Below are 26057 nucleotides of genomic sequence, written 5' to 3'. Positions count from 1 at the left end.
TGTTATTAAAAATATTTATTTGGCATAGTGTTAAATATCAAAACATTGATTATGCATCTACAGATGAACACAATTTACAGACGAATTATTACATTACCGGTACATATTTCATCTCCATATGGAATAACATTTAATAAAGCAGATTATGGTCTTTCTGTGACACACAAATCATATCTAAGTGTCCAACTGAAAACCCCCAAAACAATGTGTCAAATGATTTGAATTTGAAATGTCTTCTTGGCCTATCATGGTTCATCATCTTAGGGAAGACAAGTGTTTGTTGAGGAGCTCCTTCAAGTCGCTCCCTTACCTTATTTTGAAGAACTTGATTTTCTCAAAAAACTGAAGAGGTTTAAAATGTATCCTTTTTTGTTATTTCAAATTTGTGTACAACACAATTTAAATCATGAATTCATCTGGTGAAAAAATGAATCCATGTTGGTGAACCCCAAGCAAGAATAATCATCACAAGGTATAAATTGCACAGTTATTTAAGGCCACACACATTTTCCACTTCACACCCCCCTCACACGTAGTCCAGGGTTGTGGTCTAGAGTTGCAGTCCAGGATTGTGGTCTAGACTAGATTCTAGAGTTTGGGACGGAGGGATCCGACCACTGGCTTGTCTGAGCAGAACTCTTTCCACCAGGAAGGCCGCTCCAGCACCTGGCTGCCCTGCATGACTGTCGCCCACAGGTTCTTGTACAGCTGTGTGTGAGAGACACAAGGAGAGGACGGTTTATTCATGCATCTCTCATAAAAGGTCCTGATCCAAACATCCCAGCAAAAAAAAGACTGGAACTGGAACCATTTTCCTAATCCACCTTTCTAGCAGGACTGATGGATATTGTTGACCACAAAGCAAAGGGGATTGGAGTGTGGGTGGACATCGTCTTCCTGCCATGTTTTGATACGATCAAGTTCCCTTCCTGTAGAATCTGAGCTCCCATCATCACTTCCTGTCTAACCAGACATGCAATCAAAGCCTTTTGGAGCCGCAAGAAGAGGCCAAGCTGTCGTCTGGAGGATACTGTAAACAAACTACTGGCCCTTTCCAAAAGGCACATCTCTTCCCCATTTCAGACAAACAACCCAAACACGTTGGATGAATTATGACTTGGAGCCTCTCCGTGTTATTTGAACACGACCGCAGTTGAACAGGAAGTTTGTTTGTGTGGTCACATTTCAATTAATTTGGAGATTCACAGAAGGGTTGTTGTTTTAAGTTTAGAGGAAGACATGACACATGACACGTGACACGTGACACATGACACATGACACATGACACATGACACAGGTCCGCAGCTTGACGATGCGTTTGTGTTTCTTGTGCTGTTTGGAAGCAAATAGATTTAATAAAGATTCATCAGGACTCATATATCCTAAAGCAATCTGCATTATAATCTAAGGCCTCAGATAACCAGAGGCTTCATATTTTGGTTTCAAAATAAAAGAATATTGGTTCATACTAGCCGTGATATAATACCCACATACGAATGCTATGACGACTAATACCTTAGCCCCTTTGAGAATGATTACTCTTTGACTAATGGCTTGAGGGTGGGGGGGTCACTTTCTCCAGGTTACACAAACAGACAACAATGGCAGCTAACGCATGCAACAGAACGTCTAATGAGCCGTGCTACTCCCCTCAGCTGTGATAGAATTACAACATACACGGCTTGTTGTCAGCTATTGCTTTAAATATTGAACACTACATCAAAATATGAAAAAGTATCTGGATCCTGAATTATTAGACATCTAGGGGGACCTGTATTAGACAGTTATTAGATAAACAAGTCATAATTTCCTCTATCTATTTTAGATTACCGTGAAAACATTTCTTACAAACATTTGGTATTTCTCGCCAAAAACTCCATTTGACCACGATTAGATTCAAACACATCATGATAATGGTTTCATTTACTATCGCCCCAATGCTCATTTTGACTGAATGGAGCTTGAACGCATCATGATGTAAACCAATTTCTCTGTTCAAATAAACTAGACGGTGTAACAGAATACACCGAGGGTCTTCATTTCTCAGAGAAAGAGGAAGTGCAGAGGAGATCACTGTCAACAACTGTCAAAGACAACTGATGAGCAAAGTCATCGCTGTCTGTGTTTTCCTGGAAGAGGGAGACGGCAGCCTGAACCTGACGGACTTAGTGTCTCAGAGGGGGTCCACACGGGGGGAACAACTGGATGGCTTGTGACTGACTCACTGGGTGGGTGTTGGTTACAGCTGACTATCCCTCTTTAATATTAATCTTACAAATGGAGAAATGTGAAGAGGAAAATAAATACATATCTTCGATTGACACTAACAGTATTTAGAACCTGCACCATACCTAGAATAATAAATACAATCATTTAATTCTCTGTAATACAATCATACAATTCTCTGTAATAACCTTACATTTTGTTATTCTAAATTAAATATACATAAGAAAAATATATAATTATTTTTATTATTTATTGGCCAATAATATATGTGGCACTGATTTTAATATACACTACCGTTCAGTTGTTTGGGGTCACCCAGACAATTTCGTGTTTTCCATGAAAACTCAGACTTTTATTTATCAAATGAGTTGCAAAATGAATAGAAAATATAGTCAAGACATTGACAAGGTTAGCAATAATGATTTATATTTAAAATATTAATTTTGTTCTTCAAACTTTGCTTTCATCAAAGAATGCTCCATTTGCAGCAGTTTTATAGCTTCTCTCACTAGCATGTTTTCAGATGTGCTAACATAATTGCACAATGGTGTTCAAGGGTTTTCTAATCATCCATTAGTCTTCTAAGAACACAATGTACCATTAGACCACTGGAGTGATAGTTGCTGGAAATGGGCCTCTATACACCTAATAAAAACCAGACGTTTCCACCTAGAATAGTCATTTACCACATTATAGAGTGTATTTCTGATTAATTTAATGTTATCTTTATTGAAAAAAACAGTGCTTTTCTTTGAAAAATAATCATTTCTAAGTGACCCCAAACTTTTGAACGGTAGTGTACAATTTATCAGCAAATATGCGATCAGCGGGACCGCATGGACCACTTTCAGTATGGATCCCAGTCTCTGGACAGGAGACTTGTATTGTGAAGAATTTAGATAAAGATGTTTTCACCGAATTAGCAGAGCTTTCTTAGCGGCTACTTGATATTAAAACAAGCCGACTCACACTACAGAGAGGAAGAGTAAGCAGCAACAATAATGAGGGACTTTAATTGTGAAGATTATTTAGAAAAGCAGCTCTTTTGACCACAAAATATATGGTGTGGACACACATTTGCGGAAACAGCTGATCTGACTCTGATCTAATGAAAAGAGCAGGCACCCTCTCACCTGCCAAAGCTCTTTTGAAATGTCTTGCTATGACAATTCCCGCAGTATTTATGCTCGTGACTTTAAATACCGAGGTATAATTAGGCTCAATGTGTGTGTGTGTCTTTACCTGTCCATCGGCATTGCCGATGGGCGAGTTGAGAATGAAATCCGAAGGTGCGAAAACATCCACCAATGTTACGGCATCATCCTTCAGCTGGAAGAGGACACACAGACAGAGACGTTTAGGTTGAGCTTAAAGTCCAACGGAGGAGCAGAATCTAGCAGAGCCAAAGCCGGTAGGAAGTAGAGAAGGACACATGAATACACACTGTAAAATAGTATAAGAAGATGCAGTGTTTCTGTACCTGGGAGCAGAGAGCGAGAATGGCCATCTGGACCAACTCTGTGGGCTTCCTCCCACTCAAGTACTCACCTGTACGGGAACAAGACTGCGTTACAAATATCAATGCAATGTGTTCTCTGGAAGGATGCATGCAGTGTGTAGAGTACACTACGCACCCTGGTAAAGTGTGGCCATGTGGCTGCTGAGGCTCCACAGCCCATACAGGGCACACAGCTTGCTCAGAACAGGTCTGAGACCAGCTGGTGTGTCCTCATCAGTGGCCAGATCATGAAACCTCTGGAGGCAGTTGAGTTCTATGTAGGCGATGGCCAGGGAACGGCAGTAGTAAACCTATACATACACACACACACACACACACACAATGAATATTTGTAGCTGTTGCCAGAGCAGAAGCAGAAAAACATGCAATATTTGTTTTAGTTTTTTTATTTCAGTGAACGGAAGTGACCATATTTGGACTGTGGAGGAGTGACGTAGAGACGCTGTATACAGCTCTGGTAGAGCCCTGCCAATAAAATTGCCCTCCCCCTAAGCATCCCCTGCTTTATGGTCTGTTTGACTCTAAAAGGACCATACTTTACTAAATGAACATCACGCTGTATTGAAGAAGACTTGAAACTAGAGATTGAGACCATAAACTCATGTTTACAATGTTTACTGAGGGAATAAATCAAGATAAGTAGAGTCATTTTCTCATAGACTTCTATACTATATAACTTCTTTCTGAAACCAGAGAAGTCACCCCCTGATGGCCATTGGAAAGAATGCAGGTTTAAGTCACTTTTCAGAAGCAGCGGTTGCCTCCTGGGATAAACACCAGTCAGAAAAAGCTGTTCTAATGGTGCGCTAGAAGGGGCGAAAGGCGTAGAGTTTTTTTTACAGTTTAGTTTACACAGAAAACATTGGAAAGACGGAATCAGAAGAGAACGTGGGTGGATATCATGGATAAGAGAAACAGTGAAGCAGGACAAGCAGCAACAAGCAAGACGTGGCTAAACGGGAGTTGCGTGATTTGTACTTTTGTAGCGGTTCTTAACCCGTGAAATATAATATGCACAATCATGTAGTAACATTTCTACTGTGCTGGTAAAAGTCCTCAATGAGCTACAGAAGCTAGTGGAACAGCAGCTAACGTGGACTTTGGTCAAAATAGCTTTAGCATGTAAGCTAACGGCTCTACTTCCTGTCTTGGTTCTGAGGCTGCAATCACGCAAAGTCGACAGAATTGGGAGCATAAATCAGAGATAGCTACTCTTACTGTTAGCCTTGTGGTCACACAAAGTAGGTAGCCCCACTTAGCTACTTTTTAGGGAAACAAGATTGGATTTTAAGGATTATTTTTGGGGTCTTTTACCTTTTAATGTAACGGGATGAGTATTGCTGGTATTTACGCTGTGAAGGACATAACATGACCGAACCAGTCTTATATTATTTGACAGCAACCAAGTGTTTTTAAAATTGCATAGCACATGGGCAATACATAATTTAGTAAAAATGTAATCACACTGTACATGTACAATAAAAACAACAAACTGAATGCTTAACTCTCTAGAAACTGTTACATTTCTACAATGAACATTAAACCTGTGCCCGTATCATATTAATGCTAACCAAAACAAATACATTCAATGACTGAATCCAGTGACGCACACATTTCCGAGAAACCCGTCTGGCACAGTGACCTCCAGCTGTATCTTATTAATTTGTGACATAATAACGCAAACCTGATGCGTTAGATGAAGGCAGCCAACACTCATTTAATCTGATTATGATCAGCTGGCCTGAAACATTATGTCTATCTTCTCATAATTCCTCATAACTAGTTTATGTGAAAGAAGGGACGAAAGGGTGTGTATATATATATTTATATAACATTTCATCACAGCTTGATGTCAAAACTCAGGGGAGAAGACAGCGTGTGAAACTCTACAGCCATCAAGGACACAATGGACCAAAGGAAGAAGGAAAGTGAGGGTCGTACCTGGCTGCTGTTCCGGACCTCAAACTCATCCTTCCCCGAGGCCCTCAGCTGTTCAAGCCTCCTCCGGCTCTCTTCCAGCAGAAAACACACGAGCCACTTATAAGCTGCCAGTGGCACTGATGTGACAAAGAAACAGTATATTCAATAGGTAGAACTGAGAAACCACTGTAGAAATTCTATATCTGCAATAGTTAGATAATTTGTTGAGTTATAATTAGAAATCCCGTTGGTTTAAGGGAACAACCCCTTCTGAATTCTAGGAGTACCTGCAGAGTCCATGCATTCCTCCATTGTTCCTGCTGTGAACTTGGTTTCCAGGATCTTGTGGAAGTCATTCAGGAAATCCACAGTGTGAAAAGGAGACTCGATCCGCACAGCGTCTGAAACCAGAAGCACAGCAGCTGAGACTTAAGAGATTAATCACGAAACTGTGGCTGGACACATTTGACTGTTGGCACGCCACCAGTTAGGAGAACAGACAACAACAGCACCAAAATGGGATAAAACTGTCATTGTACCGTGAAGAACACAAGAGCTGCTGATATACCGCTGCATGTATTAGTGTGACTTTAGTGTTTTTAAGGGATTGTACAGAATCACCAAACTCAAACAATAAGACAAACTAACAGATCGATCGAGGCGGGGATACACCAGAAACTCCAGTATTCTGCAAGGTAAAATCATATTTATTTATTTTTACTCAAAAGGAGTCTAGTGGTTTGGAAGAGACATTATAGATGAAGATAACAGCTTCACTCCTCGTCTTAAAACACTGTCTGAGAGCAAGATAAAGCAGTGAAAACATTTTAGATATAGCATACGCTTAAACTGATATAGATTTTTTTCATAGATGTCTGAAATAAGTTTAGCTGCTGCCGGTCTAAAGCTGTATATTGTTTTGCTCCCGTGCTGGTCCTCCAAACTCCATCTAGTGTAGGTGATACACTAGCCATGTAGAAGTACCTCACACAAAACATCCAAACGATCCCTTTAACAGTGGAAGGCGCGTCAGCACGAGCATAGCAATGGGATGTCATCATGTCAATCACCAATACCTCACAATAAAAGCTTGTTTTAATCCATCAATGTCTACTGAACTGACCTCTGTGTTTAGCATGCAGCCAGCCGAGGAGGTAGTTGCTGGTCTGTTGCAGCAACACATTGTTGTCTCCTTCGTATGTGCAGTTTGGATCGTTGTCATTACGCAGATCACCCAGCCGGTTCACTGAAAGAGAGAGACGGTAGTTAGGTCTCTGAGTGTGAGAGTGTGTGTGTGTGTGTGTGTGTGTGAGACTGACTGGCCAGGTATCCGTGACCACCGCATGCCTCCCTGCACTCCTGGATTCCCCTCTGAGCGGTCCACGAGCCCAGTGGTTTACTGGCGCAGCCGATGGCATGGATCTCTCTGCCCATCTCTGCCTAAACACACACAGCAGACAGACGCATGAGACTACAGTTCATACAGAAGGATAACTCTGGATATGGACACGCATATTGCACTTCATCGTAGCTCACTTGTCTGGCACTCTTTTCCCTCATCATCTGTCCAAGCTGGAACTCAGCGAAGTTCATGAAGATGGATTTGGAGAAGTGTTCCAGAGCGTATGCTGCTGCCAGGTACGGGATGAGACGCCATTGCTGGAGAAAGAAGTAAGTGGCACTCAAAACTGAGAGATGTACATAAGTAACATGGTTTTAGATACCTTCTTTGACAAAGTACTTTCTACTTTGATAAAGTATATTTGCGTTCACATCCTCACCTGTAACTGGTACTCTAAAACAGGAATCTCCTCCGTGTTTTGGGGTCCGAACTGTCTCCTGGTGGCTGAGAAGCGGATGGCGACAATCAGAGCCAGCTTCAGGTTGACCAGAGCCATCCTGGTGATGGACACTCTTCCCCCAGACAGGGCACCAAGAGACTCCCCGAAACGCTTGTTGGGATCCTGAAGGAGAGGAAAGACATGATGAATAACAGAAAAAAAAAAGAACATTTCTATATTTACAATTTCCCTTGATTTTAATGACAATCCTACACGATCTTAGATAACGGATTAAGATCTAAGAAAATAGGAAACGTGTCCCCTCAAGAACAGCTCAGGATTTCACCAGTGACTCTTCCTCTTCCCCCTGTCCAACAACATGTCCATGTCCAGGTGTGCCACGGTGTTAATCAAATGCTCCTTCAGCCTGGTGAGACCTGGGATGCAGTCAATCCCTGAAAGGTTCCTGAACATTCCCTGCATGCGCTCATGTGTGTGTGTGTGTGTGTGTGTGTGTGTGTGTGTGTGTGTGTGTGTGTGTGTGTGTGTGTGTGTGTGTGTGAACGGAAGCAGGGATCGACATTCAAGATCATCTCTACAGACAATTTCCCACCTCAAGTACTCAGAAACATTAAAAGCAAAATGCTGACACGGCTGTGTTGAGAGTGAGATCCGTTTCATTGCGAGAGAAGAGGCGTTCAATTGGAGCGAGAGAACCAATCAAGACTTTGCTTCTGCGGGTGATTGGACGGCACCGCTTTATTGTTAGGAACGTTGAACTGGTTATGAAACGGGATACGTTTATTAATAATAATAATAATAATCCATTTAATTTATATAGTGCTTTTCTAGATACTCAAAGACACTTTACATTATACACCGTAGACACAGCTACGGGGAGCAATGCAGGGTTAAGTGTCTTGCTCAAGGACACATCGACTAGGGCGGGGATTGAACTGCCAACCCCTTGATTGAAAGACGGGCATGCTAACCACTGACCCATAGTCGCCCCAATACTGACTGTTCTGCCCCACATTTTCATGTGTTGCATTAGAGACACCAAGTGGCGTAGAATGGAATTGCATTTTTGTTCTTGAATTTATCCCTTCTCTCTTACCGTAGTTAGTTCCTTTTCAACCTGAAAAATCCCATTTCAGAACTAAATATCAGGCTTCTTTTTCTTTTTCTTTTTTTACAAAACTTAGCAAGAACTTTTTTCTTTTAGCCATTTTATTTTCAACATTCAACCACCATCTTTGTGTTCTTTAACTATTTCTGATTTCTTAATGCAATGAACACAACGTTGATTTGAGTTTCTGTGACGTCTAGAAGGAGTCTCTCCAAACTGCATCCAGGTGATGCCTCCTGCATGATGAACCTTCTCCTCCCGATGCAATAAACTGAGTAATCTTCCATCTTTCCATTCCATTGTGGAAATAATTTTAGGAGAAGCTCCTCATTTCTATCCAGCATTTCCACTTTGAACTTGCATTCCAACTGAATTCAGATCCACATATTGTATAATACTCGCAAACATTTCAGAGCTTTCTTAAAAATGTTTCCCAAATAGTTTCACCTCGTTATCAAGAATTATTATGTTAGCCAAAACAGTTTTCTGTTGAAATAACAGCTGGAGTCTGAGCGTTGACGTAGCAGACTGTATGTTGACCACCGTTTCCATACGTAGGCCTTGAGACACATGACAACGGCAATCTCTTGAGCAATGACACACATTTGAAGCGACATCGCCGGGAGCCAGGACACCACAACAACAACAACAACAACAACTTCTTCTCACCGTAGTGTTTGAGGAACTGTAAGCGGCAGATTCAGACCAAGCTAAAGCTATTACCAAATCTATTGGCTGCAGCCCTTAGGCCATACACCATTCAACATGTGGTGAAAGTGCTTGAGAAAGGCAACAATATGCCCTCAAGTACCCATTTCAGTATGAAGATCATTCAAGGTCTTTATAATCAGAATTGTTGACGAATTATCCGAGGCATGCTCAGTCGCCCTCACCACAGAAGGGCTCCAGAGCAACTGACAGACTGATCACCACATGGCAGCCGAATAGTGGATTCAAAATCCAGTAATACCCCCTCATGCCCCCTCTGAGAGTCCCACAGCCACGGATCTGGCACGAGTACTGACAGAAGCAGCCGCAGAGTGGAAGCTAGAGAGGCCCAATGCCAATCTCCCGGTCACCACAGATAATGCCAGGAACCAAATAAATGATGCCGTGATAGAACTGGGACCACAGACAGCTTGCTTTGCACATGTGATCAATTTGGCATCCCGATGGGGAATCCCAGTGAACCAGACGAACCGCCTCCTTGGGAGGATCGGGAGGTTGGTTTCAGTTTTCCATCAAAGAGCAACGCCCTGGCTGCATGTCCCCAAAGACCAGCACTAAAAGGTCAAAAGGTCAAGAGCGTCACCCATTTCTGGGTGTGTACTGTATTATTCCATTTTCAAATGGTCGTAATTTCTCAGAAAAGTGTTTAAGAGACCACAGATACTACACATTAAAAGTGGATGGGGCTTTTAAAATAACATTTACAAATGTCCTTCCCTATTAATCAAAAGCTGACATAATTGCATTATTGCTCGCCTGAAAGTTTGACCAAACCCCCGATCTAAGTTCCTGAACCGGTTCCTCAAGCGCTCCCTCTGTAGATCTCTAAGGAACCTGATTTAAGGAACAACTACTGAGGCGGAGCCAAGCCACTGAACCAAGAGAGCCTGAAAGAACATTCTGTTATGGATTAATAGGTCTGTCACAAATTTTTAGTAAGACCTAAAAATGAGTGCTATGTGAGACACTTTGACATAACTGAACCCCAGACGTATACCAAATGCATCTGATTTTGAATATTAGGGAAGCACATTTTTGGGAAACTTTCTGCCATCAAGTTATCCCAGTGGAATGTGAGGGTTTTAAGAGAGCTAGTGAGGTAGGAATGGGTCCAGATGCATTGTGGTTGCTGCTCGGCCGCTCGTGTTCTTCTCATCCACGTTTCTACACCGCAGTCCAAATATGGTCACTTCCATTCACTGGTTGCAAAAAAACCAAGATGGCGTGAAAAAAACCGTGTTGCCCAAACAAATGGGTGACATTACGATGTCCACTTCTTATACAGTCTGAGATTTGCATCATATTATTATTATTATTGATCTGACGACACTTTTGAGACCCGTTTATACTTTAATACACTGCTGCCATCCAAAGTACCACCATAGAGTCCTAGTGACATTCACATGAGTAAACCCAAATGCATCTCAAATATGAACACATTATAGGACTATATTATATCTCTACGGTATGATATATTTCCAATATAGTATCGCAACACTGGCTGCCATTTCTATCTTGCATCATTAACACACAAACAGATTCTACCGCTCTCTCTATCTCTTCTACAGGAGGTTCCTGAACGCATCGCTCTCTCTCTTCCGGTAAGCGTATTGCATCACTTCCCGTTGCCAGCTTAGCAGCTCGTGATGTTTTCCTCCTCTCCCCCTCCCTCGTGCTCAGAGTGTCTCATGTATAGCTATTCCTCTGCCTCCCTTAATGATAACGGTACATGCAACAAGTGTAGTTTATTTGCTAGGTTGGAGGCAGTTCTAAGTGGGTTAGATGCACGGCTCCGCACCATCGAAGCTCATAGAGCTACGTTAGTTAGCCCGCCCGCCATAGCCGGTCGGAGCCGCTAGCGTTAGCCTCTGTTAGCTCTTCCCCGGCAGCCCCCGAGCAGCCGGATGGCTGGGTGACTGTTCGAAGGAGTTTTAAGTCTAAACAGAAGCAAACTGAGCACCACCAACCTCTTCACGTTTCGAACCAGTTTTCCCCACTCAGCGACGCACCCGCTGAGAAACCCACTCTGGTTATAGGTAGCTCCATAGTCAGAAACGTAAAGATAGCGAAGCCAGGGACCAAAGTCATATGCATCCCGGGGGCCAGAGCGGGCGACATTGAATCTTGTTTAAAACTGCTGGCTAAAGATGAGCGTAGTTACAGTAAGATTATAATACACGCCGGCGGTAATGACTCCCGACTGCGGCGGTCGGAGGTCACTCAAATTAATGTGGAATCGGTGTGTACTTATGCCAAGACAATGTCAGACACCGTAGTTTTCTCTGGCCCTCTCCCCAATCTGATCAATGATGACATGTATAGCCGCATGTCGTCATTCAACCGCTGGTTGTCCAGGTGGTGCCCAGCAAACAATGTGGGCTACATAGATAACTGGCAGACTTTCTGGGGAAAGCCTGATCTGATGAGTCGAGACGGCATTCATCCCACTTGGGATGGAGCGCGTCTCATTTCTGCAAACATGGCCAAGTTGATTAACGGACTTAATCCATGACCGAGAGTTCAGATCAGGAAGCAGAAGCAGAGTTGTAGTCTTCCACCCTTCTCTGCACTTCCATCTGAGCAGTTACCCACCCTTAACCTTAACTCTATAGAGACTGTGTCTGTCTCACGGCCACTTAAATTAATTAAATCAAAAGTAACCAGAAGAGGAGTCATACAAAATAACCTCATATTCGATTGGCTTCTGTCAGAGAGTACAGAAACCCACTTACTGCTTTGGCCACACCCATCACCTTGTTCTTGCATATGGCATTGAGCATTTGGAGGTCTTCCCACACAACCCTCTTCTGTCAGACCATTACCTCATAACTTTTGAGTTTGTACACCGTTAGTCAAAAGTTTCTACACCAGATGTCTAACTGACAGTGCTGTAGCTAAATTTAAAGAAGCGATTCCTTCTGCATCTCAATGTGACTGAGGACTCCTGTGCTAACTTTAGTCCGTCCCAGATTGATCATATTGTCGATAGTGCTACAAAATCACTGAGAATGACACTAGACTTGATAGCCCCACTGAAGAAAAAGACAGTGAGGCAAAGGAGGTTTGCTCCCTGGTATAACCCTCAGACCCGAGACCTAAAGCAAACTTCACGAAAGCTCGAAAGCATATGGCGTTCCACCAATCTGGAAGAATCCCGCTTAGTTTGGCGAGACAGCCTTAAAACATATAAAAAGGCTCTCCGTAATGCCAGAGCAGCCTATTACTCATCAGTAATAGAGAAAAATAAGAACAACCCCAGGGTTCTCTTTAGCACTGTAGCCAGGCTGACAGAGTCACAGCTCTGTGGAGCCGTGTATTCCAATAGACCTCAGTAGTAATGACTTCATGAACTTCTTCAATGAAAAGATTTGAACTATTAGAGGCAAGATTGATGATCTCCTGCCCTCAACCACTGCCGATCTGTCATCAAGAAGAGTGGCCTTGGAAACGGCTGTATGCCCTGGTGTATATTTGGATAGCTTTTCTCCCATTAACCTTGACTAATTGTCCTCAACGGTTTCTACTTCTAAACCGTCTACCTGTCTCTTAGACCCCATCCCAACGAGGCTGCTTAAAGATGTGTTGCCTTTAATGGGCACCTCTCTGTTGGATATTGTTAATGTGTCTTTGCTAACAGGCCATGTACCACATTCCTTCAAAGTAGCTGTAATTAAACCTCTCCTGAAAAAGCCCACTCTTAATCCAGAGATGATGGCTAACTACAGACCGATCTCTAACCTTCCCTTCCTCTCTAAGATCCTTGAGAAAGTAGTCGCAAATCAGTTGTGTGACTTTCTACATCAGAATAGTTTATTTGAGGAGTTTCAGTCAGGATTTAGAAAACATCACAGAGACAGCACTGGTGAAAATTACAAATTACCTCCTAATTGCATCAGATAAAGGACTCATCTCCGTACTGGTATTATTAGACCTTAGTGCTGCGTTCGACAACATTGATCATGACATCCTATTACAGAGACTGGATCAGTCGATTGGCATTTCAGGTACCGCACTAAGTTGGTTTAAATCCTATTTATCAGATCGATCTCAATTTGTATTTGTAAACGATGAAGCCTCAATGACCACCAACGTTAATCACGGAGTTCCACAAGGTTCTGTGCTTGGACCAATTTTATTTACCTTATATATGCTTCCTTTGGGCAACATTATGTGGAAACACTCCATAAACTTTCATTGCTATGCAGACGATACTCAATTATATCTATCGATCAAACCAGAGGAGACCAACCAGCTCGCTAAAATTCAAGAATGTCTTAAAGACATAAAAACATGGATGACCTGCAACTTCCTGATGTTAAACTCAGACAAAACTGAAATTATTTTACTCGGCCCTGAACACCTCAGAGATCAATTATCTAGTGATGTGGTTTCTGTAGATGGCATTGCCCTGGCATCCAACACCACTGTAAAGAATCTCGGCGTTATCTTTGACCGAGACTTGTCATTTAACTCCCACATTAAGCAAATCTCAAGGATTGCATTTTTTCATCTACGTAACATTTCAAAAATCAGGCACATCCTGTCTCAAAAAGATGCAGAAAAGCTGGTTCACACGTTTGTTACTTCCAGACTAGATTACTGTAACTCCTTATTATCAGGCTGCTCTAATAAGTCTCTTAAGTCCCTCCAGTTGATCCAGAATGCTGCAGCTCGTGTACTCACAAAAACTAAGAAAAGAGATCACATTACTCCTGTATTAGCTGCTCTGCACTGGCTCCCTGTAAAATCAAGAATCACATTTAAAATTCTTCTCCTCACCTACAAAGCCTTGATTGGTGATGCACCATCATATCTTAAGGAGCTCGTAGTACCATATTGCCCCACTAGAGAGCTGCGCTCACTAAATGCGGGGCTACTTGTGGTTCCTAGAGTCCTAAAAAGTAGGATGGGAGCCAGAGCCTTCAGTTATCAAGCTCCTCTTTTATGGAACCAGCTTCCTCTTTCAGTCCTGGAGGCAGACACATTCACCTCATTCAAGAACAGACTTAAGACTTTCCTGTTTGATAGTGCTTATAGTTAGGGCTGAATCAGGTTTGCCCTGGTCGAGCCCCTTGATATGCTGCTATAGGCTTATAGGCTGCTGGGGGATGTTTTAGGATACACTGAGCACCTATCTCCTCTTCTCTCTCTCCTTATGGATGAATTTACATCTCTCCATTGCACCTTATTAACTCTGCTTCCTCCCCGGAGTCTTTGTGAATTCACGTCTCATAGGGTCCATTGGACCTGGCGGTGTCTGATGCCTGGTGAGCCGGCCTCCCGCGTTGGCCCTGCTGATGCGCCCCGCCCCCCCTCCTCTCTACCTCCTTCTGTTTCATGGATTGGAGTTCCATTCATACATTGTCATATTCATGTTATGTGTTAACGTAACTTTGTAAATGCTGTTCATTCTGTACACATGACATCTATTGCATCTGTCCATCCAGGGAGAGGGATCCTCCTCTGTTGCTCTCCTGAAGGTTTCTTCCCTTTTTTCCCTGTGAAAGGTTATTTTTGGGGAGTTTTTCCTGATTCGATGTGAGGTCAAAGGTCAGGGATGTTGTATGTGTACAGATTGTAAAGCCCTCTGAGGACAATTTGTAATTTGTGATATTGGGCTATACAAAATAAATTGAATTGAAAATTAAGACCCCCCAAAATTAAATCCCGAACAACATGGGCAACATGAATTTGGGAACTGGATTCATATCAATATGTTAAACTATTTCAAATATGCAATGCAAGCTCTGGGTTTTGTTACACAGCAGCTAAACTTGCTTATTAAAAAGTTACTGTGATAGAAGGAGAGACAGAAATTATTGAAATTATCTTTATTGTTTGAGTAGGCTGTGTGTACATAGAAGTTATGAAGTTAATCTGAGCAGATCAGTCATCTCCACGCTGCGTTGGAGCTGGTTATATTTCACTTAAAACAATACAGGAGACCGACGACCAGAGCATCTTGGGCACGGACACCGACCACCTACTTCTCACCTAGGATGGCGGCTCGCTGTGTTGGTGCGCATTGTTTTGTGTTTAAACTACCAAGACAACCTACCTGGCAATAAACACATCCGATTCAGATTCGGATTCATTCTCTTGTCCTCGGCAACGCGACCACAGCCTCATGCATGTGTCATCAATTTTACAGCCATTCTGTTAAGTATTGTGCCAAAATTAAACTCATGTGCTGGGTCTGTGTCCTCAGTGCAAAGCTTTTCAAAAGATAATTACCAGGAAAGAAACACTCACACAAACTACCTTGGCATGCCAGTGGAAATCCTACCAACCTTGAATGGAGTCACGTAGCGGCCATCGGGAGTCACATCTCCAGTCTTGTTCAGCAGATTCTCCCGAGGGATCCTCACATTGTGAAACAAAGCGAACCTGAAGGGGAAAAGATGGAGTGCTCTTTGGTTACACTGACGATATGTGCGCAACACTAAAGCAGGTCATAGATATGATAGTGTTCCTTATAAAAGGCAACATTTACGTGCCAAATTCACAATCGCGTGCTGAATTTGCATTTGTGTGCAGCCAGGATGGGAGGTAGTGTGCAGCCAGGGGTTAGCACCCAGAACATAACTGGTAACCATCTACCAAGCATCAGGAGCATGGGTAAGATGGGGGGTGCCTGCGCCGAGCCAACAGGGTCCTGGAGACAAAAAACCCCCAGCAAACACCCGATCGCCCTGCGGCCGTCCAGCAAGAAGCTCACAAGTCTCCGTTGCCGTGGCACCAGACAACAGTGCAGCCTCTCTCCTCGGGATGGAGAACTCATCAACTCATCATAAAACATGTGGAGCTTGAGGGACGACAACTTGTAGAACGACAGTAAATTACCTTTGAAGCTTGTGGTGTGTCGGCACTTTGCTACTTCTAACTGACTTGAAACAGGAACCCTAACCAAACTTAAAAGATAGCAGGAGATGAAGGTGTCACAACTTAGTAAAACATCTCTGACCTCGACGGGAGCTGAAACTAACCGTTCAACCTCAAAAATTCATCCCCCACTTTCTATGTCTGTGCATCAGTGGACGAAGCCCTCATGCACACTGAATATGATACATATTTCAAAGCTTCAAATTGCATTTCATGGCAATGTCATTAAAAGTCAAAAAGGTGACTTCACAGGTAACTGAGCATTATCAGCATTGACCAATATCTAGTAATAATAATTGTATTTCTATAGTACTAAACAGATGATGTTCAAATCCTATCAAACCACTACTGCAAAGATACTAAATAAATAAATCAAACAAACACTGACAATAATTCCTCTTCTGCTTTATTGCCTGACAAATGATTGTATTGAGGTTTAAAACCAGCCCTATTTACTGTCATTTTTAGTACTATTCAAGAAGAGTAAATATTAGAATTGGATACATTTCTTCCCCACAATGTATAAGATAGCCTGATTGATATTGATATGTTTGAGAAAATCACCTTCCTGCATGTGTAAGTCGCAGTCTGAAAGGTTTCAGTTCCTCTATAAACTCGGACTGTAGCGCCATCTAGCTGCGTGACTGAGGTACTGACCAACACATGACCAGTGGATGGATGGGGAGTCGTGAGAGTAGGATGTTAAAACCACAGCAGTTTGGAGTAGAACAGACGTAGAAGTGCCGTTTCAAGATGGGCCTTTTTGTATATCTACCATCTGCCAAAATGTATTAAAAAATAAATAGATAAAATATAGCATCCAGCAGCTCACTTGGTCGAACTAAACATCTTTTCCCCAGATGATGATGGAAGTCACCAAGGAGTGAGCCGTCTTATTATTATTCTATTATTGTTTTACCACTTTTCTTGGTTTTAAATGTGTTCTATGAATAAACTAAAGGGCAGCAGGAAAAGACAAAGTTCATGAGCTGAAGGGGAAGTTAGCATTTCATTTATCCAGAAAACAGAAGTTTAGTTGGATGAGGCCCAAACTACAACTATGGATAGTGTATTAGCTTTAGTCTTTGTAGTTATTGGATAACCACTAAACAGTCAAACTATTTGTATTTCTGACCACTTGTTTGACCCAGCAAGTAAAGGAAAAAAACAACAACAAAAGATGAAATTAGTCATTAAAATGGAAAGCAAATAAATCACCAAAAAACAACAGCTGGAGGTGAAATGGGAAGAAATTGAGAATTGAAATTGCCTTTATGACAAATTAACTAAGCATTTAATTGTTCGGCATGTTACTTCAGGTTGCACAATGAGGGAGAAAAAAAAATCTCTCTCCCCCTCCCTACAAGCCACTTAAGAAGGACATCCTTCCTGCCAGTGAGGCCCTGTGTCCCCTTGGTAGCCACCTACCCGTTGTCCAGTCCGTTCTGGCCCAGCTTCTTGCCCATGTCTCCAACCAGCACACCAGGCACAGCCAACAGGGTCTTGGGATCTCTCACCTGCAGTACAAAAACAACATTAGTAATGAGTAAATTATTTAAAAAGAACAATGTGCATCAGCTGTGGTCCACATGTAACACTATTAACTATACATTATAATAATGTGTCTGGCTGACTTTTTTAAAAAGGACTCCTTGTTAAAATGGGCCAGTTTAATGCTTGTTCAGAGTCCACATTGTCGTGTTTTGTGCAGAGGCTTTAAACCTTAAGCATGACCTAATGTTCTTTAGGAACTTCAATTGCTTTCCAGAATTAAACTTTTTCTTTAATGAATATCAGAACAGTGGGATCTATGTTTGCATTCATCACTGTCCCGACATGTTCATGTAAACTGTTCATTTAAAATATTGTTTTTGAGAATCAATACAGTCGCACTAAACCTTATACTGCGATACCTCACAACCTGCAACTACTTTCACCACTTAAAGACATCGGCCACTGCCACAAATATGAGTGGAATGATAAGTGTTCATGAACATTACATTGTTTACTCCTTAATGCCTCTGGTGCGCTACACTGATGTCACCATGCTTCCACTTGCGTGATCTCCCATAGCAACACTGGGGAGGTCTTTCCCTACAGTAAGGGGGCGTGGCCTGGTCAAAAGAGGAAGGAGTATTGTTCGGGGTCACAGGAAAGGAAGTGTACGAGGAAACAAGTGTGATTTGAGACCATAAGTAAACTCTTAAAAATAAGGGTTCCAAACAGGTTCTTGCTATAGGGGTGAGGGTCTACCCAGAACCATTTGCTTCTGAAGAACCCTTTTTTTTAATTAAGGGATTTTCAAGGGTTCTCTGTAAGCCTACGGGTTGCATTACAAATCCTTTTAATTATTCTAGGACTGTTGAAAGCACGGGTCTGAAGACGACCTGAATTGTTAATAGTGGATGTGTTAAGAAACTGCACTTTAGGGAGCTACAATGTGCAGACCTCGATTTAGATTAATAAATGTTTATGCATATCCCTGAGGAGAGAGGATCCTAAAGTGTGTATCTGTCTGCCTGCCTGCCTGCCTGCCTGCCTGCCTGCCTGCCTGTCTGCCTGCCTGCCCGTCTGCCCGTCTGCCCGTCTGCCTGTCTGTCTTCTATCGTGGACAAAGAGCTGATAGTGTTGTGCATTGGTGAGTATTTATGGAGTGGAAAACTGCTTAGGATCACAGTTGCTCGCAGTAATTATAACTCGGCTTAAAACTGGATTTGTTATGACATCAGATGTTGTTATTTCATTACTTTGAAACACTTCACCTGCTTTCAGTGATCAAACTTCATGCAACGAGTCCAGAGATGATCAACTTCTCTGGACTTTGAAAAACTTTGTATGTTTTCGTAGTCACACTTCCCTGCACTCGTAAACTTTGATAACACTGCATCTTCTGATATGCAGCTGTGTGGCGGCACATCAGATAGCATTCTGATAATAGCCAGCTGTAAATTGGTCGAAGGTCAGAGTCTCACCGGCACAATGAAGGAGTGCAGGCCGTGGCACACCTGGTCCAGTGTGTAGAGCTGAGCGAACACCATGGCGTGAGTTGCCGTCTTGCCCAGGTTCCCCACCCAGAACTTGGCGGCCTCAAAGTCCGGAGAGGTTATCACAAACTCCTGCGGAGGAGAAAGTTAAATCTTGTCTGCAACCGGGAATGTAGCTGGCCATTTAGAAGTGTGTGTGTGTGTGTGTGTGTGTGTGTGTGTGTGTGTGTGCTGACCTGGGTGGCGGGGTCATAAGTTGCTGTGGTCCTCATGGCTCTGGTGTTGCTGCCGTGGCTCAGCTCGGTCAGTGCAAAGCAACCGTACGTCTACGAACAGATGGGTGATCGTGATGGTGATGATGATGATGATGATGATGATGATTATCACCCCAGTGAGATTAGGTGAAAAGCTGTGCCGAACCCTTACCGTCATGTTTTCGGTATTTTCGACAAACTTCCTGTGTCTTCCCGATCCTGCGTTGGCAATAGTCGCTCCGAACATCTGAAACAGAAGTTGTTTTTAGCATCTTTGACTGGGATGTCTACGACGATGCTCGCAGCCAGGTGAGCCAGTAACGCTCGTTACACACCATTAAACAAGAGAGGAAAAAGATTTAAATACATTTTTTTCACAGATTTGAGATAGACTTGGTTAAGTAGCTTTACAGATGGTTTTGGTTGCATATTGGGAGAATATTAAAGGGTCAAGTGCCGGCACTGGACAGAAATCTAGTTAGTGTGCTAGTTAACAGTCTAATAGTAAATCATCTCTAGTGGTTATTTGCATAAAAGCACACAATTCAAAGAGATTTTATTTTAAATATCCATTTATATTGATGTGAAAACAGCTTCAAACGACTTCATTCCAAAACCCATTTTTCTGAACAGAGTACGAACGCATTATGATGAATCTCAATAACACATCTGCTATAGCTATACAGATTTGAACAAAAAAACCTTCTAGTAAAACACAACATGTGGCGTTGGCATCTTCACCCCTCGACTAAGATTGTATCTCCTCCATCCGTCAAATGGTGTTTCCCTCTCTTAAAATGATAGCGCCTCCCCCACGGCGGATGGGTTAGGGGTACGGATCGGTTCAGGCCAAGTCAGGCGGCAACCTCCGGTTCTGAATAGTTACGGTAATAAGTGCCTTAAACTTGCATTCTCTCTACCGGCCATCATGGGGCGACTCCACTAATTGATTTATTACCCAAGAAAACCTTCTGAACATGGTTTATGGTCTCAATCTCTAGTTTCAAGTCTTCTTCAATACAGCATGATGTTCATTTTGTAAATTATGGTCATTTATAGTCAAGCAGACCATAAAGCAGGGGATGCTTTGGGCGGGCTACAAGGTGATTGACAATTTCTAATTTTGCACACCTCAATAAATGCACACTCACCCCTTTGTTGAGGAAGTACTTGGCCGACATGGCCCAGTCATACATGCCCAGACAATCACTGAGAACCACCGTCTTCCAGGGGTTCGCCATCACCTCGTCTCTCGTCAGGAAGTCGTAGCGGAAAAGCTGCTTCACCCTGCAGATGTTTTATCAGACGCTTTATTTTCCCTGTTTACATTCTACAGAAAAAGATGCAACATGTATAACGGAGGATGTTGCTGGTGGTAAAATGTTAATACACGTTGGTACCTGAGGAAGGTCAGCTCTCTCATTTTCTCTAGAGGGACGTCTTCCCCGGGCTGACGCGCAAACACAGGGTCACCCTCAAGTGCATTGAACACGTGTTGCTGCAGCACACAGAGAGTGAGAAATTGACAGGATATGACATGTGGAGGAACATTCAGAGGACTTCAGGTACCAGAAATGTGCTCGTCTTGGTGCTTGTTGGGAACAGCACGTTGCTTACAATGTAAGTTGCGTAACAAACATGCTTATTTCAGCCCAGACGCAGGTCTTTTACTGAATTGAAACCAAGTATTGTTCAAGTTGTTCTGTTTCAATTTGTTCACTGCGTGTTGGTGGATAACCTTTTGCAGTGTCTTTTTTTTTTTTTTTAGATACTTCAAGTAGGGGGCTTTAATGCACTATACTAAAACCAAATGCAGGAGCACCGTAGTAACAGTGTATGCCACATAACAGCAGGTTTAATTTCTAGCCTTTGGACCTTTTGTCGCTTGTCATGTCATGTTATGTAATCTCTCTCTCTCCCTCTACACTGTCAAAAAATGTGTATAACTATTCAACTCGATGAGAAAAAAAAACTGCAGAGAGCATTTGATGCTGCCGGCTACCTTGAATGCCAGGATGTCCTCTCCCTCGAAGAAGAGGAGCATGTCCTTCCAGTTGAAAGAAGCTTTTTGCCTGTAGAAGTCCAGGGGGCCCCTGGGGAGGTCAGCCACACAGTGATCCATCGCCTTGTGCACTTTGCTCTCTCTGGGAAGAAACGAGAGGAGAAATCATATGAGGGCAGCGGTGGAAGAAGAACTCAGATCTGTTAGTTCAGTACAACGCAGGTTATCGAGGGAGCGATTGGTTTATAACAATTTCATTAACTTGAATTTAGTTTGAGAATGTGAGACTTTTGCACTATATATGTGACAACTTTTAATTGCAAGACATTCAGTAATATAAATATGTGTTTAAATTAAGACAGGAATTGTGGCTAAAACAAATGTACACTCAGACAGGTTGTGAGACACAATCTCACTGACACACGCGTACACTGAGTTCAGCTCAGATCAATACAGAGCAAGGGTTGAATCCGCCTCTGGACTGAACCTTTGAGCACAGCTACCAGCGCGTGCGCACCGCGGTCTGTTCCACTGGGAGATGGAGCGACCGCCGCTGGTCCGCCAGAGCCCCCGTCGTGTTACTGGAGGTGTCCGCGAACGTGACGCCCTCCACAACTCCTGGCGTCACGTCGCACACTGTTCCTCTGAACGTAGCGCTAATGTTGCGGCGGGAGGAGAACTGTCGGCTTCGTAAACCGTTAACGTTAGTTAGGTTAGCTACCGAGTTAACGTTACGTCTCAGTTTTGAATTCACTGGAAACGTTCACGTTGAGCGGTCATTTGAGTCGGCAGTTAAAGTGGGTCGGACTGAGGACAAGGAAAATACATTTCCGTTAAGTCTCACCTTCTCGTTCTGTGTCAACTTTCCCAGTTAATAACTCCGTCTCTCTTCTTCGACAGCTGTCAAATGTAAATGCGTGTGCCAGAGGTGCCTCTTTACTTTTTCTTCTTCTTCGGTGATGTTTAATGTCAGCTTGCATCGTATTGGTTGCATTACTGCCCCCTTCCGGTTTCAGTCAGTTCCATTTGTTGTCCCGCCTACTAAACCTTCCCCATTGGTCCCATTAATGAGATTAAAACCCAGTGTTACGTCAAGTACGGACTCTTTTCCTTGATCCTGGTTTTACTTCCATCATTTCGGCAGGCTACATTCCTTTAATCCATCAGTTCTTCTGTGGCTTTGAGCCTAGCTGTCACTTGTTCCTCTCTCATATAGTGTGTTATCTACACCATCTACACACCAAGATGGCGCCGCGGATGGTCGACACGGTGGTGCGCTCTATATAGCCATTCCGCCTGTACATACTCTTAAACTCCTTAGTCCATTGCACTGTTTGTTTGTTTGTTTGTATTGTATTGTATTGTGTTGTATATTTGTATTAAGTTGTATATTTGTATACTGTATTGTATTGTGTATTGTATTGTGTTGTATATTTTGTGTAAGCACACTGAGAGTCACCTTACCAAGTCAAATTCCTTGTTTGTGCAAACTTACTTGGCCAATTAAACCTGATTCTGATTCTGATTATGTGTGTTGAAGTCCCCACACTATGTGATGCCCTATCTTGATCTTCTATTTCTTCCAATTTGCTTAATTCTATTCTCAAACATGGATTATAATAATTCACCACCACCAATTACGTTTTTTCAACCCACACTCCCACTACCACATACTCAATTTCTACCCATATACCCAGTACTCTATACTTCTTTACAAATTTAACAAAACCCCCTCCTCATCCTTATTTCCTATCTCGCCTAATTGCTCCATATCCAAACATTACAAAGTCAAAATGTAGTTTGAACCATGATTCTTGTATGCACAGACCATCTGGTTTTCTCCATCCTGCACTTTATACATTTCTTAATTAAACTCCTGTCTTGCATTCCAGTTTAGGTATTACAATTGTTATAATCATCAACCAATACATGATTTTTGGCTTGCCTGCAAACTAAGATTGTCTCTCACTTCCTCCCATTTCAATCCTATCCCATCTAGATGATGCCCCGCTGATTCAGAGATTATTTGAATCCTCCCAGTTTCAGATTTATCCTCAGAAGTTGCTTTCATCACCACTGCTACGAAAGTCACCAGCTTCTTCTTCTGTGCCCATACCTTATTTATATCATTCCTTTCTGCCTTCACTCTCATTTGCCCTTTGCTCCTCTGACTGCTTCTCAATTCAATTCAATTCAATTCAGTTTATTTTGTATAGCCCAATATCACAAATTACAAATTTGCCTCAGAGGGCTTTACAATCTGTACACATTCTCCTGCCTCACCAACCAAACTGCTTCTGAGTTGAATACACATTTCCGGTCCAGTTACTTCACAATCAGGATTACTTCTCGTCTCATCTGCTGAAGAAAGTTGCATTGCCTAGAAATAAAAGGTGTGCAACTAACCATATGTATTAGTGCAATTTTAAAACCGGAGCATTGTGAGTTGTACAAATGTCAAGTCAAGTCCTGTCCCTTTTTTGTACATACCACCACAACACAATAAAGGGAATGGCCTACTTGATTATGGGAGTGTGTGGAGACAGCCCAGCATGTTTTCCTAAAATGTAGCAAATATACTCAAATTAATATGTTTTATAAGAAATTATCAGAGGGCTATTGTGTTATGTTTAATCTTCCTTTGGCCAAATCTTGCGCTGCCTGTTCAAAACATGCCTGTTCAGAAAGGGTTCATTGCTTGGTCTGTGGTGTTTCTCGTGAACCACTGTTTCTGGAGTCACCATCGCCACGTAGTTTTTTGGCAAACAATCAACAGAAGTGACCATAATTGGAATGCGGAGGAGTAACTTAGAGAAGGTGTATAAGGCTCTGGTAACGGCAGCGACCTGTCAATCACAGTGAGCCCGCCCTAAAGCATACTCTGCTTTATGGTCTATTTTACTTTAAACTGGACCATAATTTACTAAATGAACATCATGCTGTATTGAATAAGATATGAAACTAGAGATTGAGACCATAAACTCATGTTTACATTGTTTACTGAGGGAATACATTAAGTTTGATGTAGGGTCATTTTCTCTTAGACTTCTTTTTGCAACCAGAGGAGGCGCCCTCTGCTGATCAGTAGAGATAATGTACGTTTTAAGAGACTTCGGCATCGGCTTCATTCGACAAAACCGGAGGTTGCCGCCTGAATTGTCCTCTAACGATGCTAAATTTGGATTCAAAAGCTTACACAAATATTGTATGGTCTCGATGGAGTAAAATCCCCATAAGTTGCATAAGGATAAGCTCCAGATTTGATATACCTCAATAGTGCGAATTGTGGTTGTAAAGTTCCCCGGAGCAAACAGGCACACTGCGTCCGGAGAATGTGGATATATTTTATAAATAAATTATAAATATCCGACCATCAGCAAAAGACCTGAAATGTGAATAGAACCAATGCAAACTGGATAGAGGAGAAGACAAATCAAACCTCATGTTAAATAATGCAAACGATGAGCCAAACAGCTTAGTATAGTGATTACACTATTATTTGTGATCTGTCAAACAACCAACACACTCCTGCCAGGTCTTGCACCTGGAATCTTCCACCCAATGGATGGATGTGTTACTATTACACCACAAGAGTTGGTTTTTATTGTTTTTTAGAACACAAATACAACAATAAAACACTTCATTATATTAGCCTTAACAACCTACATAACTATTTACACATGGAGTAAAAAGGCTTCATGAAACAGGGTGTGTGCAGGGGGCAGCTAGATCATTTAAGGCTGTCTAAGACATTTTCACGCCACAGTTGAACAACATTTATAAGCATTTGATGACAAAGAAACAGCAAGATTTGAACTTTGGGAGTATAGTTGAGTCCAGGGTTTTTCTGTCAATGCTACCAATTATGAAAATCTGCCAACACTGCTCGCTGCCACGTTCAACTGACCGTTTGGAAAGAAGTCTGTTGTGCAGAAGACCCCAACAACGTGTAGCGACTGGCGCTACGATTTATTCAAGGTCATAGCAAAGCAGGTGTTCACCAGAAACTGCTGATGCTGCAAAGTGAATGGGAAGACGGCAAAAATATTGCAACCAAGACATAAGGCAGGACCTGATTGATCTCATACCTCTACCCATTGCGCCTTCCATTGTGCTTGTCAAAGTTTCAAAGTAGCATGATCGTCATTCCTACTTTTAGAGTTAAGCGATGGGGAGGCATGCCAGATTGACAGAGGGTATGTAGGAACTCAGGCTGGTCACTCACATGGGGGCAGTCAGACTCGGCTTTGTCGACACTGCTGCAAACATGCTTCTTTCCTGGAAATATCTTTGTCATGCAGTCAGACAAGCTCACATAGCCACTTGCGCTCGGCAATGTTGATATGGATGTCCTCATACACCCAACTAACGATATCCTTGAGTCTTTCTCCGCATATATTGAGTGATTCGCTAAGCTCAACAGCAAATCCTACAATCCAGGAATCTCGCGAAGGTCTAGCAGGAATTTGGGGAAGTCTGCTTCGTTCTGTTGCTCTCCAGCAGCCTTGGTGATCCTCCTTTTTTCGGTATTGATGAAAAATCTCAACATTCCTCGACCAGTATGAGTTCGTCAAGCATCTTCTTACAATCTAAGTGTGGCAACCATGGGGCCCCATGATCAGGATTCGCCT

At 42.5% G+C, this 26057-nt stretch overlaps 1 protein-coding gene across 1 annotated transcript; it reads right to left on the bottom strand.

The window, feature by feature from the left end:
• On the bottom strand, window positions 1–22387 carry acox3 (acyl-CoA oxidase 3, pristanoyl). The gene is made up of 19 exons (XM_034557496.1): window positions 22271–22387; window positions 21427–21568; window positions 20825–20922; window positions 20576–20711; window positions 19597–19671; window positions 19407–19496; window positions 19159–19302; window positions 17615–17703; window positions 15595–15691; window positions 7447–7629; window positions 7202–7324; window positions 6985–7105; window positions 6789–6911; window positions 5953–6066; window positions 5687–5802; window positions 3861–4035; window positions 3707–3774; window positions 3469–3555; window positions 1–708 (listed from the first exon to the last, which is right to left on the bottom strand). Exons 2-19 carry the CDS (start codon window positions 21544–21546, stop codon window positions 589–591), a joined length of 2079 nt encoding a protein of 692 aa, XP_034413387.1. The 5' UTR covers window positions 21547–21568; window positions 22271–22387; the 3' UTR covers window positions 1–588.
• Window positions 22388–26057: the final 3670 nt, after the last annotated feature.

This window comes from Cyclopterus lumpus, chromosome 18 (assembly GCF_009769545.1).
Source record: "Cyclopterus lumpus isolate fCycLum1 chromosome 18, fCycLum1.pri, whole genome shotgun sequence".
Taxonomy (NCBI): domain Eukaryota; kingdom Metazoa; phylum Chordata; class Actinopteri; order Perciformes; family Cyclopteridae; genus Cyclopterus; species Cyclopterus lumpus.
This window is presented reverse-complemented; position numbering and strand designations above follow the sequence as displayed.